General features: G+C 32.3%; 1 protein-coding gene across 1 annotated transcript; it reads right to left on the bottom strand.

Annotated features, from left to right (window-relative positions):
- Positions 1-4,741: 4,741 nt before the first annotated feature.
- LOC110627733 (protein RALF-like 34) lies at positions 4,742-5,505 on the bottom strand. The gene has a single exon (XM_021774091.2). The coding sequence runs from the start codon at positions 5,488-5,490 to the stop codon at positions 4,945-4,947; it is 546 nt and encodes a 181-aa protein (XP_021629783.1). The 5' UTR covers positions 5,491-5,505; the 3' UTR covers positions 4,742-4,944.
- Between the last annotated feature and the right edge of the window lie 7,874 nt (positions 5,506-13,379).

The raw sequence follows: 13,379 nt of genomic DNA, 5'->3' as shown, positions 1-13,379 counted from the left end.
TGGGTAGTGGGGTGGCTGAACAAATCCCGAGGCCTGAGTGCCTCATTGGAACTCTCTCATTCCCTCTTCTGACATGCTAACTCCCAGACTACCATCCCTCCTCTGCTCTACATCCATATCATCCCCCATGTCTTCTGACATTCCTCCCTGAACTGTTCCCCTCACTGATCTGCTTCTACCCAGATCCAGAGACCTTCTAGGGTCCCTTACTGCTCTTTCCCTACTAGACCTGCTTGACATTGCCCTAGGCAATGCTGGAGGACGGGCGCTCGTGCCCTCATCCTCAGGTGGTACTCTAGTCAATCTCACTGATCGACGAGTTCCTCTCATCCTGTTTTCTGAAAAACAGTACACATCACATAAACATTAGCATCATATGGTTCATGTGGGCACACATGAACCCGCATAACACATTATAGCATATCATTAATGCACATACATATAATCATGGCATTTCACATCATCATGTAAGACAAGACTCCACATCCTATCCTAGTGGACATGATCTTCCTATTGTGCTTGACCTTCTATAACAGCTATGAGCCCGACACTCTAGGTCCGACCATATGAACCTAGGGCTCTGATACCATTCTGTAACGACCCGAAAATCGGACCGCTACCGGCGCTAGAATCTAGGTCGGCTTAAGGCCGCCGGGACCCGTAGCAAGCCTGACATGTAACCTGTAAACCTGTTTAATCCCATACATGATCAACAATCATACATAAAAATTAAAACTTTTCTTTCGTTCATTCTTTCATACACCAAACTCAACCTGTGCATGCACTGAACATAGACATAACTATAACCATTGATCCCTCTGTGGGACCTCATCAATGCCCCCAATGGGTGGCATAACATGTGTTGAGTTGGTTAAACATAATCATCAATAAACATTAAGATCATGTATCAACAAGGGATTACAATAAACTATGGTCAAGCACACTTCTAAACCTCAATATCATTATACATAACATAACTATTCATAACTTTACATTTTTTTATCATGTCCACATTCTATCTATTACATACAAATGACTTCAATACTCTTGCTGACCTCCTGGTCTACCCTGTACCTGCAAACCTGGGGAATTTGGGAAAGGGGTGAGCTACAAGAGCCTAGTGAGCAGAATAATAAAGCATTTAAAACACATGCTATCATGAAATGCATCACATCACAACTAATCATATCAAGGATGAACTTGTCACCATTTAGCCCTCTACATAATCCAATCATGCCAGGGGCGTAGTGCAGGCCACACCTGGTCTTTCTCTTATACATAACATAACATACATAATCCATGGTGCCGGGGGCGTAGTGCAGGCCACACCTGGACTTCCATATCATATCATCATGTCATAACATATGAGGGCTAATGGATCATTCAACATTCATCCACATCAACAACATATTATGCAATGCAACATATTCGTGATTTCTAATGCAAACAACCTAAAATATCACATGGCATCCGTGATGCATGAACATGCTCAAAACTGGTTTATTTACTTGAAACATAAAGAGTTATTCTACTCACCTCTGGCTAGCTCTGACACTGACTGAAGCAGCTGACTCACTGCTGAGGTCCTCGGTTGCTCGGGTCCGAACCTACACAAATGGACTCAAATGAGGGACCAAACAACTAGAACATAACTCTAAAAACATCCCCCAAAAACCCCCTAAAACACCTTAAAACAATCATGCAAAACATGCAAAGGAAGGCTGAACAGGGCAGGTTCGGCGGCACCTTCGGCGGCCGAAAGTCCCTCCAGAGCCGAAACCCAGGCAGGTTCGGCGGCACCTTCGGCTGCCGAAAGTCCCAGACAGAGACGAAAGTCTCTTTTTGGGGGCAACTTCGGCAGCCGAAAGGCCTGCCTCCCAGGCAGGTTCGGCGGTCGCAAGTCCTTCGGCTGCCGAACTTGGTTTCTGCCAAAGGGCAGAAACTTGGTTCCCTTTGCACAAAAACCTCTCCTTCCCATTCCAACATGCATACAACTCATTTAAATCATGCAAATATACATACATTGGCTCCTAGGGGCTTCAAACTATCTTAAACCCCAACTACAACACACAACAACAACACATTGCTCAAAAACACAACATAAGCTCATAAACCTAACCATAAGCTAAACATGCATTCTACCCCATAGATCTTCATAAAACTTACTTAAAACATGCAATGAGCTTAAGATCGGCTCTTACCTCTTGAAGATCGAGAGAGAGACGACCTAAACTCGGAGATGGGAGAGATTTGAGTTCTTGAACCTCAAAGCTCCAAAACTTGCTCAAAACTTGAAAATCTTCAAAATAAGATGAAAACTTGTGAAAATCGTGAAAGATTTGAAGGAAAAACTCAAAGATTGGTGAGGAACGGCGGAGAGCTCACCTTGGCCGACAATGGGGAGAAAAGTTCGCCCGTTTTCGGCTAAGGGACCCTTTTATAGTGGCTGGCCAGGCCACGTTTGGGGGCCGAACGTGCCTCCGCATGCATGCCATGTTCGGCGGCCGAACCTGGACTTCCCTCACTTATGCCTTCAGGGGCCTAAGGCACACCCGAATGCCTGCATGTTCGGCGGCCAAACTTGAGGTTTGGCGGCCGAACCTGGGTTTTCCTCCAAGGTTGTTTTCATGCAAAAACTCATTTCCCTTTCATTTAAAATCTTGAAATACATTAAAACATTTTAAGAAAACATGTTTCTATCCTACTAGAGGCTTCCGACATCCGAGATTCCACCGGACGGTAGGAATTCCGATACCGGAGTCTAGCCGGGTATTACATCTAGATACTGTTTTTAAAATTCTTAAATACCTGAAAAATGCTCTAGGGCAAGGTTTGTTCATGTCTGTTCATTCAGAATCAAAGTTGATAGCATATTGTGATAATGATTAGACCAACTGCATTGAAACTAGAAGATCTCTCATGGGTTTTTGTATACTTCTTAGAGATTCATTAATAAGCTGAAAATCCAAAAAGCAGTCAATAATTTCCATGAGTTCTGCTAAAGCAGAATACAGATATATGGAAATGACAATTTCAAAAACTCTATGGCTAGTATCTCTTCTGCAATTCATATTGTTAAGAATCTTGTTATGCATGAAGAATAAAGCATATTGAAATAGATTGCCATTTCATAAGAGAGAATGTATCAATTGGAGTAATCAGACCGGAGTACATCAATATTAAGGAACAACTAGCAGATATGTTTAACAAAACTCTCCATCCTACTCAATTCAAGTACTTACTAAGCAAGTTGAATATTGGAAATATATATGTTTAACTTGAGACAGAGTATCAAGATAAAAAAAAAATAAATAAAGTTGTTACTTAGCAAAATTACTATTGTTACTCCTGTTAATTACCCAAGTCTTTGTATTATACATAGTTAGTTTTTCCCCGTTTATTAATAACTAATAGTAAGTTAAGTCGGTCGGTTATTGAGCTGGTACTGCTGGCAGGCTTGAGTAGCTCCCGTGGTTCATGTGAGGTTGAACTTTTCTTTTTGTATATGTATGTATTGGTATTTTCAGTATTCATATCCAATTTCTATCTCGTAACACTCTCATAGTCCCCAACCCACCTTATAGAAAGAGACCCACATGCATACTACAAATTAAAACAACTCACTAAAAGGATGAATGCAGTCTCATCTTCAGCGACCCATTTGAACCTTATGGGGATATTTACATGCCAATGACAATGAGTCCTTTTATCCTAAAATCAATTTTTTAAAAAATAGAATCAAATCCATTTAATTTAATTATCATGCAAGAACCATTTAAAACTTATCTCTATTTACTCTCATTCTTAATAAGTCAACTTATGAATCTATTAAAAAGTATAGCTTAATAAGCTTTAACAAATTAGGTATTAATTAACTCAAATTCAACAAAGTTGAAACATAGCTCTTCCCAACCAATCCAATCAAATTAACTTTTAGGAGTCATCTTAAATAGGGATGGCAACGGGCATTTTCGGGTACCCAATCCGACCGAACTCTAATAGAACGGATTTAGGTAGTTATAATCGGATTTGGAATGAGTTAGGATTTTAAAAATAATACCCGTTGCGGATTCGGATCGGATTTGAATTTTATATACAGTGTACCCACTATCCGAACTCATTTATATAAATAATTAATTTAATATAAAAAATATATTTTATAATAATATTTATAATTTTTTTATATATTTTTATTTAAAAATTTAAATTTAAATATTCTTTAAAAATATTAAATTTTTTTAAAAAAAATTATTAATGAAAAATATTTTTTATATAAATTATTAATTAAAATATATAAAATTAAATGAATTTAAATTTTATTCGAATAATAAAAAGAATTCAGATAATTTAAATTAATTTTTAATTAATTTTCGTGGTCACCTAACCATTTACATCCCTAAATCTTAAATAAAGCAATTGATTCATTTACCGCCCTCCTCTATCTGAATTAAATTCTACAAGCAGAAAAATGGAAAAAAATAAATACATTGCATTGGTGGTCGAATTTAATATACTCAACTCTTTGCATTTATGGAGTTGCATTAGTTGTTGCAGGGTCGTTGACGTTGGCCACCTTGAACTCCTTTCCTGCCGTTGTTCTGTTTCTTCTAATTAATTGTATTTTTTTTTTAAACATTAAACGCTCAAAATCAAAAGCAGCTCTAATATCAAAGCTTTCTCCGCTGCATTATCTGTAGACGACAACCACAGATACTAGAAAAGTATAATAATGAACTGAAAATTGCCAAGAACCACCTTTAAATTACATTACAAACAACTAATTGTTCTTCCTTCATCAACCATACATGAATATATAGCATATTATAAATCCTTACTAATCATTAAATACCCACAAAACCAATCAAGTTCTTCGGTAAATCCACTCACCAAACACAAAGGGATCAAGACACATGCAATCAAGAGTAAGAAACTTGATGGACAGGCTCATCTCCTGCAGCGAGTGATCCTCGAACATCCTCTGGAGTATGGATTAACTGGAGCTCTGGCCTTGAAACAATTGTGGGTGTAATATGATCTCCCAGAACGGGGAGGACAAGGGATCCTATTAGCTGCGAGAGCTCCATACGAGATATAGTAATGTACTCTTCTCCAGAACAAAGATCTACGGACACCCATTTCTTCATCACCATCCTCCTCGCCATCTAAATCTATGAGCCCATCACCGAACTCACTTTTCTCATCCAAATCGCTGTACATGGACATCGCCATCGGCCATTCTAGCGCGTCCGCTGATATCTTCAAGCCTGATTCTTCCACCTGGGCATGGATAATTGAGCTGAGAGCGAGACAGATGAAGAAGAAGAAGGAGAAGAGAGAGAGAGAAGGAGCTGCCATGGAGAGAGCAGAAGAGCAGTGGGAAGCTAAAATGGCGGAGGTGAAAAGGAAGAGTTTTGGGGGACAAGAAGTCACATGGAGGTTTGAGATAGAGTGAAAATGCTGAGCAGTGACTGGATTACAGCTGTGCTTCATCAATGCATCAATTAACGCGTGGCCTGGACCTCTCTGCTTTGTTCGTGCAATGCAGGGAGCAATGATTCTGTGCTTGCGGTTTCATTTAGTTAATTTTAAGACTTCCGTTAGGATGATTGCTTCGTCGTCGTTTTCGAAAGTTAGGAGATCAGAGTGGCTCTTGCGTCGAGTTGCTTGTAGCTTTATTTATTTCTATTATGCACAGTGGTGATAATAAGACAGCGGCACATTCGGCGGATTGTCTTAAAAGACGCGGCTGGTCGGACATGCTCTGTCCCACTTAGGATAAGAACGGATGAGATATTTTTTAATATCTAATTTAATTAAATTTTAATAAATTTAAATAATTATAATAATAATATCCATTCTTGATTGAATTTAAATTTTATATATAGATATCTATTATTTGAATCTATTTATATAAATAAATAATTTAATATAAAATAATATATTTTATAATAATATTTATAAATTTTTTTATATATTTTTATTTAAAATTTAAAATTTAAATATTTTTAAAAAAATTAAAATTTTTAAATAAAAATTATTAATGAAAAATATTTTTTACATAAATTATTAATTAAAATATATAAAATTAAATGAGTTTGAATTTTATTCGGATAATAATAATCGGATTTAAAACGGATTCGAATGGTTTAAATTAATTTTTAATCGAATTCAAAACGGATTTAAATATTATTAATATAAATCAGATTGAGATTCGAATAATTTAATTTTCACAAATACTCTATCCGTTTACATCTCTAGTTCCACATAACGATATTTAAAATATATTATTTGATTTTGAAAAACTCCGAATCAATAATTAAAAATTTCAATCATGAAAACGGGAAAGCTCATTTTCTTTTTAAATCAGCCCAAAAGTTTAAGGGTTTATCATTAAAATAATGCTAAAAAATAAACCTTTTACCGATTTAATGTAATTTTAAAATAATCTGTAAAAGTGAGGTTGATTTAATTAAGAAATCGTCATTTAAAGTAACATTTTTAATTGAAGAGTCTGTTGATATTTTAAGGATCGATATGCCGGAGTGAAATATGCTTTTGAAAATTTTATGTATAATTTTTCCTTATTTATGAAAACATCAATTTAATTGATATTTTTATAAATATTTAACTATTTCTGAAAAATATATTTTAACTATCGTTTTTAAAAGTAATTTTAATTTTTATTATCGCATCAAATCTAAAAATTCTCATTAATTATCTGTCAAACTAATTTAAAGAAAAAAAAAGTATTTTATTGCCGTTTTCTCAAGCAAATATTGATTTTATAAATAGTTTCAAAATTATATTATTTTTTAAGATTATTTTTTTATAATTATTTCCTATAGTTAATATTTTTAAAATTATATTATAAAATTTTAATTAACCATAAAGTTTTAATCAAACTATGGTTTACTTATAAAAAGATGTGCAAAAAATAATATAACTTAATATTTTATTTTCTCAATAAACCTAATATTTATGTCTTAGAAATTTATAATATGATGAGTATAGTTTTATAATAAGTCATATTAAAAATTTGATAACTTTAAAGTTTTTTAAAAAACTGGTGAACTTTTATATGACAGGTGATTTTTTTTGACAAAAAAGAAAAGTTAGCCCAATAATGTGAAGGGCTTCCATAGAGTTAGCCCAATGCAAAGAGTTACTTGGGGCAAACTCAGAGGCATTGTAGGTGTCTGCCCTTAAAAGGCTTTTTTAATTATTATTAAAGATAAAATTCATCAAGAATGAAAACGTTCGGAGGTTCAATACACAAACAAGTTGGATCTAGGTACAGCAAGCAGATTCAATGTTAAAAATATATTATCTAATGCAAGTCCAAGTCCAAAAATACAAACCAGCTCAGGAGAAAAAACCGTACTCCAGCAGAAACTGGCCTAGGCACTTCGCTAGCGTTGCGGCCCTTTTGAGGAATGAACTGGTCAGCAATGGGGTTTATTAAATGTAGCATATAAAAAGAAGAGGGGCTTGGATCTTTTCCTTATTGCCCAAAAGGGAAACTCAATAGACTAGCTACTTTGTACTCCTACACTCTGCCAAGTCCAATATTGATTAGCTTTCCCTTAACTAATTCAATGTGTTTTGTCTCCTTTGCATGAATTCTAGTATGAAGGGATAAAGATTCCTATACTGCTGGGCTACAATGATTTGATTATTGAAAGCGTGGCGGTAGAAATTTAAATTTAAATTTTATATTTTTAATGATAATTTTTATTAAACTTAATTTATAAAAAATATACTTATTTACATGTATAAAATTCTTAATATAAAATTTAATTTTAAGTAGAGAAATAAAAAAAAATCACATATATAAAATTTTATAAATTACATTATTTTACTCATATTAAATATTAAATATGAATTTTTAAAATTTTTTAATATAAGTTATCTAAATTATTATTTATAAAAAAATACTATTTGATTTTAATGTTTTGATTTATATTAAAAATTTTTTAAATTTAAAATATAACTGTAAACTATTAAATTTACTTTTTATTTATATTAAAGTAGTGTTAATTTTGCTATAAATTTTTATAAAATGATAAAATTATTATCGTTTAATTTTATTAATTCATAAAAAATTAAAATGTAATTAACAAATTTAAAGCACAATTAATAATATATGTGATAGATAACATTTTTTCTAATAAATGATTAATTTGTATTTAATTATCATAATTTTTATAATTTTAAGTGTTTAATAGGTCATTATTACGAGATTAGATATTAAGTTAATAAATTAAATAATTAATAAATAACTTACCTTATAAATATTTTAAAAATAAAAAAATAAATAGTAGTTAAAATCTCAAAACTTAAATATAAAATTTTAAATCGAAAAAAATGGATAAAAAAATATAAATTAGGATTACTGCTTTAAAATTGTATTCATATTATAACTTTGTTTATAAAAGAATTATTATTAGATTTCTGAGTTTTTAAAAATTTTATTAATTTTTATTTTTATAAAAATCACTCAATTAAAAGGTTTATATATTTTAAAAAATCAAATTGTTTAGTCTATTAATTAAAATAACCATTACTCAACTTGTTTTATTTTGGTTAAGGAGAATAAATAATAAAAATATCTAAATACATAAATACTAAACGACATGAAGTAAACGATATAAATATTCAAAATATATTAATAAATTTATGTAAATCAAAATTTTATTTTATAAAATATAAAAGTATTTTAATTGAATAATTTTCAAATAAAATAAATTAATAAATCTTTTTAAAAATTTAGGAACTGAATGATAATTTTTCTTCTATTAATAAAAATTACATTAACACCCTATTAAATTTTCAAAAAATTCAGGGGCCATGACCCCTTAGCCCTAAGTGGGTCCATCAATGGTATAAGAATGCTACTGAGCTGGTTATGGATAGTCTTCAAACTTCTAATGAGTATAAAGAGATCATCTCAGCTTTTAACAGACTTCTGTTACTTCAAGCTGGTTTTTGTATCTCGTAGGAGCAACAAGTGTGTGGACTGACTGGCAAAAAGAGCTCTTTTCAGCCTTAGATCTATGTATATACTGTGCGCACCATCGAAGACCCTAGTTCCTTTGCTTAATTTTGATAAAGAAGGCACAAGTAATAACTGTTAAAAAAAAAATTACAGTTTAAAAACATTTGGTTATAACAGGACAATAACTGCAAAAATTTCTGCAAAACAGATATGCAAATAATAATTTTGAGTGATTTAAATGCTCTTACAGATGCCAGAAGGTCCAAGCTCACAAGTATCATTGTGTCTTGGATTCTCTTATTCTTACAGGATAATTGGACAAAAAACTGACATGCATTGATGTAATGTATGTATTTATATATATGTTTATCATAAGTGTAAAAGCATTGAACAACTAATGTAATAAACTCAATCATTACTCACTATGACAAAATCTCAGCTGTTTAATCATTGTTTTTATTGCCACAGAGATCTGCAGAGAACCAAGTTTCCCTACATAATTAGTCCAATTCTAAGTGAATGAATAAAAAAACTCTCACATCCAAAAATTTTTTTTTTTTTTATAAAAAAAAAACTTATCCTTTCAATGGACCGAACAGAGATAGGTGCGTGTAAGTATTAATTTCGTGACCTATAGTTTTGATGAAGGAGCACCGTCATTGTCTAGCTAGCTTTACAATTTGCAGGAGTTGACAAAGGACTGCATTTATGAAAAGCAACTGTCTATTTCTCTATATAGTTTCCTAATATGGTTGAATTTAGAGCCTTCACCTACGTAATCGAGCCACACCACACGGCTTCACAATCAAGATATGATCAAGCCAGCCACCCCAAGTACAGCTCTTTCTTCACTAAACCCTTAAATATTTCGTAGATTTTCATAGTTTTTTGGGCAGTAAAAGCAAAGAAAAGAAAAGGGTTCTGTAGTTTTAATGGTGGTTATGAGATTAAAAGCTAGACAACCTGAAAAAGGAACAGTTCCGTTGTGGGCACTGGTTTGTCCATTTGAGGTAACTTATGGGGTGAAGATTATCATGTTGAAGGAAAAGAGAGTGAAAGGGACCACTTTCTGAGAAGATTCAATTATCTGCTCAGTATAGAAATAAAATACATTATCATAAATAGTTTTCTCTGTAATTTCTTTATTTTTTTAATATTTGATATGATTCACTGCTTGCTTCACCTATCAATTTTGATTTTGTTTATTATCTCTTATTGATTTCTGATGGTGATGCATTCGTAACTCATCTATCATTTTATTTGTCTGGATTAACGAGTACTTAAAAGTACAGGCTATTATTTCTCGAACGACCAGCATTTTAATTTGCGGTCTATATTTTGCTAAATCCGACAATTATCACTTTAACTTTTAGCCGTCACTCACAGATTTAAATCCGACAATTATCACTTTAACACTCACAAATTTAAATTGATTCTATTCTCCTAATTTTTAATTAAAAAAAATTAACCGTTATTAATATTTAATTTCCTTATAAATATGAGATTTTCTATTATTAGCACACAATCTTCCTACAAATATAAAATTTTTTATCCACAACACATAATTAACTCTATTATTTTAAGTAACCAAATCACAGAGTTTAAAATATACAATTTCTAATCACTCAAACTATTTTATATTAAATATTACACTCAGCCTATATAAATAATTTATTAACTTAATATCAAACCTCATATTTTTTTCTCTTGCATATTATAATTCAGTGAAAGAGTCAAGGATGCATTTTAAATGGCATCAATATTATTCTTTGTGTTATGCCTATTGGGGTTTCTGTAACAGAATGAATTCTAGCTTAGCCACTTACTTTAAGTTACATACTCAGGATTCTGAGAGGATAAATCTCTAGTGAGTTCTATTTTTTCCATTTAAGGAGAGGTCCTCCCACGTGCATGTCTTTAATCTTTATGCTGTGAAGATAAGAGGGTGGTGGTCCTTTGGAGGATGAACTTGATAATAATAATAATTTAATGGGAAAGGAAAGACTTGAAAAACCCTACATTCACACTTACACAAAATGCCATTCTTTAATTATATTTTTGGATTATTCTTTATTGTTCATAAGTTGGAAGGTTTTAGGAGGGAACATGTTCCCTTATTTGAGTCATATATATCCTTTTTATTAATTTTATTATATTATTTCTGTAATATACCCACAAATTAATTAATAAATCCTTTTTATTAATTTTATTATATTATTTCTGTAATATACCCACAAATTAATTAATAAATCCTTATTATTTTATATATTAATTACATTCTATTATGTTTGATAATTCTTTATAAATCTTCCATAGGAGCCGAAAGGTACCTTCGGGGTCTAAAGTCAAATTACCAGCTAAGAATGATGTAAGCACGACCAACAACGCCAAAAATGATGAGCTAGCATTGCCTCAAGGACCAATTACAAGGCTGAGATCCAAGAGGTTGAAGGAAGCACTTCAAGGATTCATGAAGGAATATGTTAAAGCTTTGCAAGTTCATTTTGAAGTTGAAGAACAATCTGGTCATTCCAAGTCAATTAGGCCAAATGTGTCCTTATTGACTATTCAAATTTTGTATTTATAGTGGGTAATCATTTAGTAGTTGGTAGTTAACGAGTAGTGGGTAGTTATTTGGTAGTGGGTAGTTATCTAGTAGTGGATAGTGGCATAGATCATAGGTCCATGCATAGTTGTGGGAAGTGGCAAAGATCATGGGTCCATGTATAGTAGTGGGAAGTGGCAAAGATCATGGGTCTCAATTTAGGCTATATAAAGCATCTCTTTTTCTATTGTAGACACAGATTATCAATTATTCAATACAATTGCTTTATGCGATTCTTCTTTGAGAGCTTAAGAGAGATCTTGGTTCTTGACATTGCATCACGAATAAGGTTTGATACTAACTTGTATGTTTCTTATTCTTGCTGCTCTTGAAATCAATCCATTATAAGTGTTCTTAATTGCATGTTAATTAAGGGTGCTTTAGATTGAGGAATTATTTTCTGAATTAAGTTCTTTTTACTAGGGTGTGTCGTTTCAGTCTCTAATAGGCTGGAGTTCCGCATCAATTGGTATCAGAGTTAGGCTTAGTAATAATTTCTTAACTATCCTTTGCGTCTTTGCATTCAAATTTGTCCATTATTGGCTGAATATATCACTTTGAAAATCTGGTTTGGGATACCTATTAGAGTCGAATACATTGTTTGGTTGCTGTTCAAATCAAAATTTACCCTAAATTCTTGTTTAGGCGCAATTACTATCTTTCGTGATTTGGTTTATGCTTTCTGCCCTAATTCATATGCTGTTATTCTAATACTCTTAGAATAGTATTTCCAGTGTTTTACTTCTGTCCATATAAAAAAAAATCAAAACAAGAAGAAAAAAAAAGGAAAAAAAAAAAAGAATTTCTGCCACTTTGGTTCATTTGTTCAAACTTCATTCTGATTGATATCTACTGATATAAATCATATTTCATATACCTTAAACATATTTCTGGGCTTGAAATTCGAAATACATGTTTGGGGTAGGTTTAGGACAAATTTGGGTAGTATTTTCACAAAACAGTTGTACTTAATACTTGCTGTTTTAAGTGTCTATTTTGTTTGCTTGCTTTGAATTAATTTTTGTTGAGTCAATATTAATATCAGTTAACCTAGGATTGCATGCTTAGGGAAAACTTCGTGTTAAGCACATCCGTCTTGTCAATTTTTGATTCTTAGTTTGTCAATTTGGTATCTTTCTGTCTGTTGGTTCCTTACATTTAGTTTGACAAATTGCACATTGTTGAACATCTAATTACACTTAGTACACGAAATTTAACTTTTGAGTGCTAAATCAATCTATTTGTTCATTTTGGTTAGTTTGCATCTAGTGTTGTTTCCTATCTTTTCTTCCTAGGTCTTTCCTTGCTTTCCTTATTATTTGAATCATACAAGTTTGGCTTATTGAGTCTTTATTCTGAAGTGCACTTTTGAGATACCAAGTGAGTGCTTGAAAATTAAACACGTGAGTTGAGAGAATTGTTAATTTTTTTTCTATAATGTCTGGGCATAATACTGGTGATACTTCTAACCCTACATTTGATCTTAAAGATATATATAAAGCTTTCATGGATAGCTTTCAGAAGCTAAATTCGAGAATGGATAACCTTGAGGACAACCTTAGATCTTCAAAGGGCAAGTCCATTCAGAGGGATGATGATACACACGATCCATCCTATGAAGAGGAAAATGAGGCACAATCAGCCCCTGTCCGAGACAGAAGGTTCAATGATCGTGTACCATATGTAGATAACAGTATGAACTCCATAAAGATGAAGATTCCAAGCTTCAATGGTAAGGCTGATGTTGATGCCTATTTAGAGTGGGAGCGTAAAGTGGAG

The sequence above is a fragment of the Manihot esculenta genome, chromosome 12, assembly GCF_001659605.2.
Source record: "Manihot esculenta cultivar AM560-2 chromosome 12, M.esculenta_v8, whole genome shotgun sequence".
Taxonomy (NCBI): Eukaryota; Viridiplantae; Streptophyta; class Magnoliopsida; order Malpighiales; family Euphorbiaceae; genus Manihot; species Manihot esculenta.
This window is presented reverse-complemented; position numbering and strand designations above follow the sequence as displayed.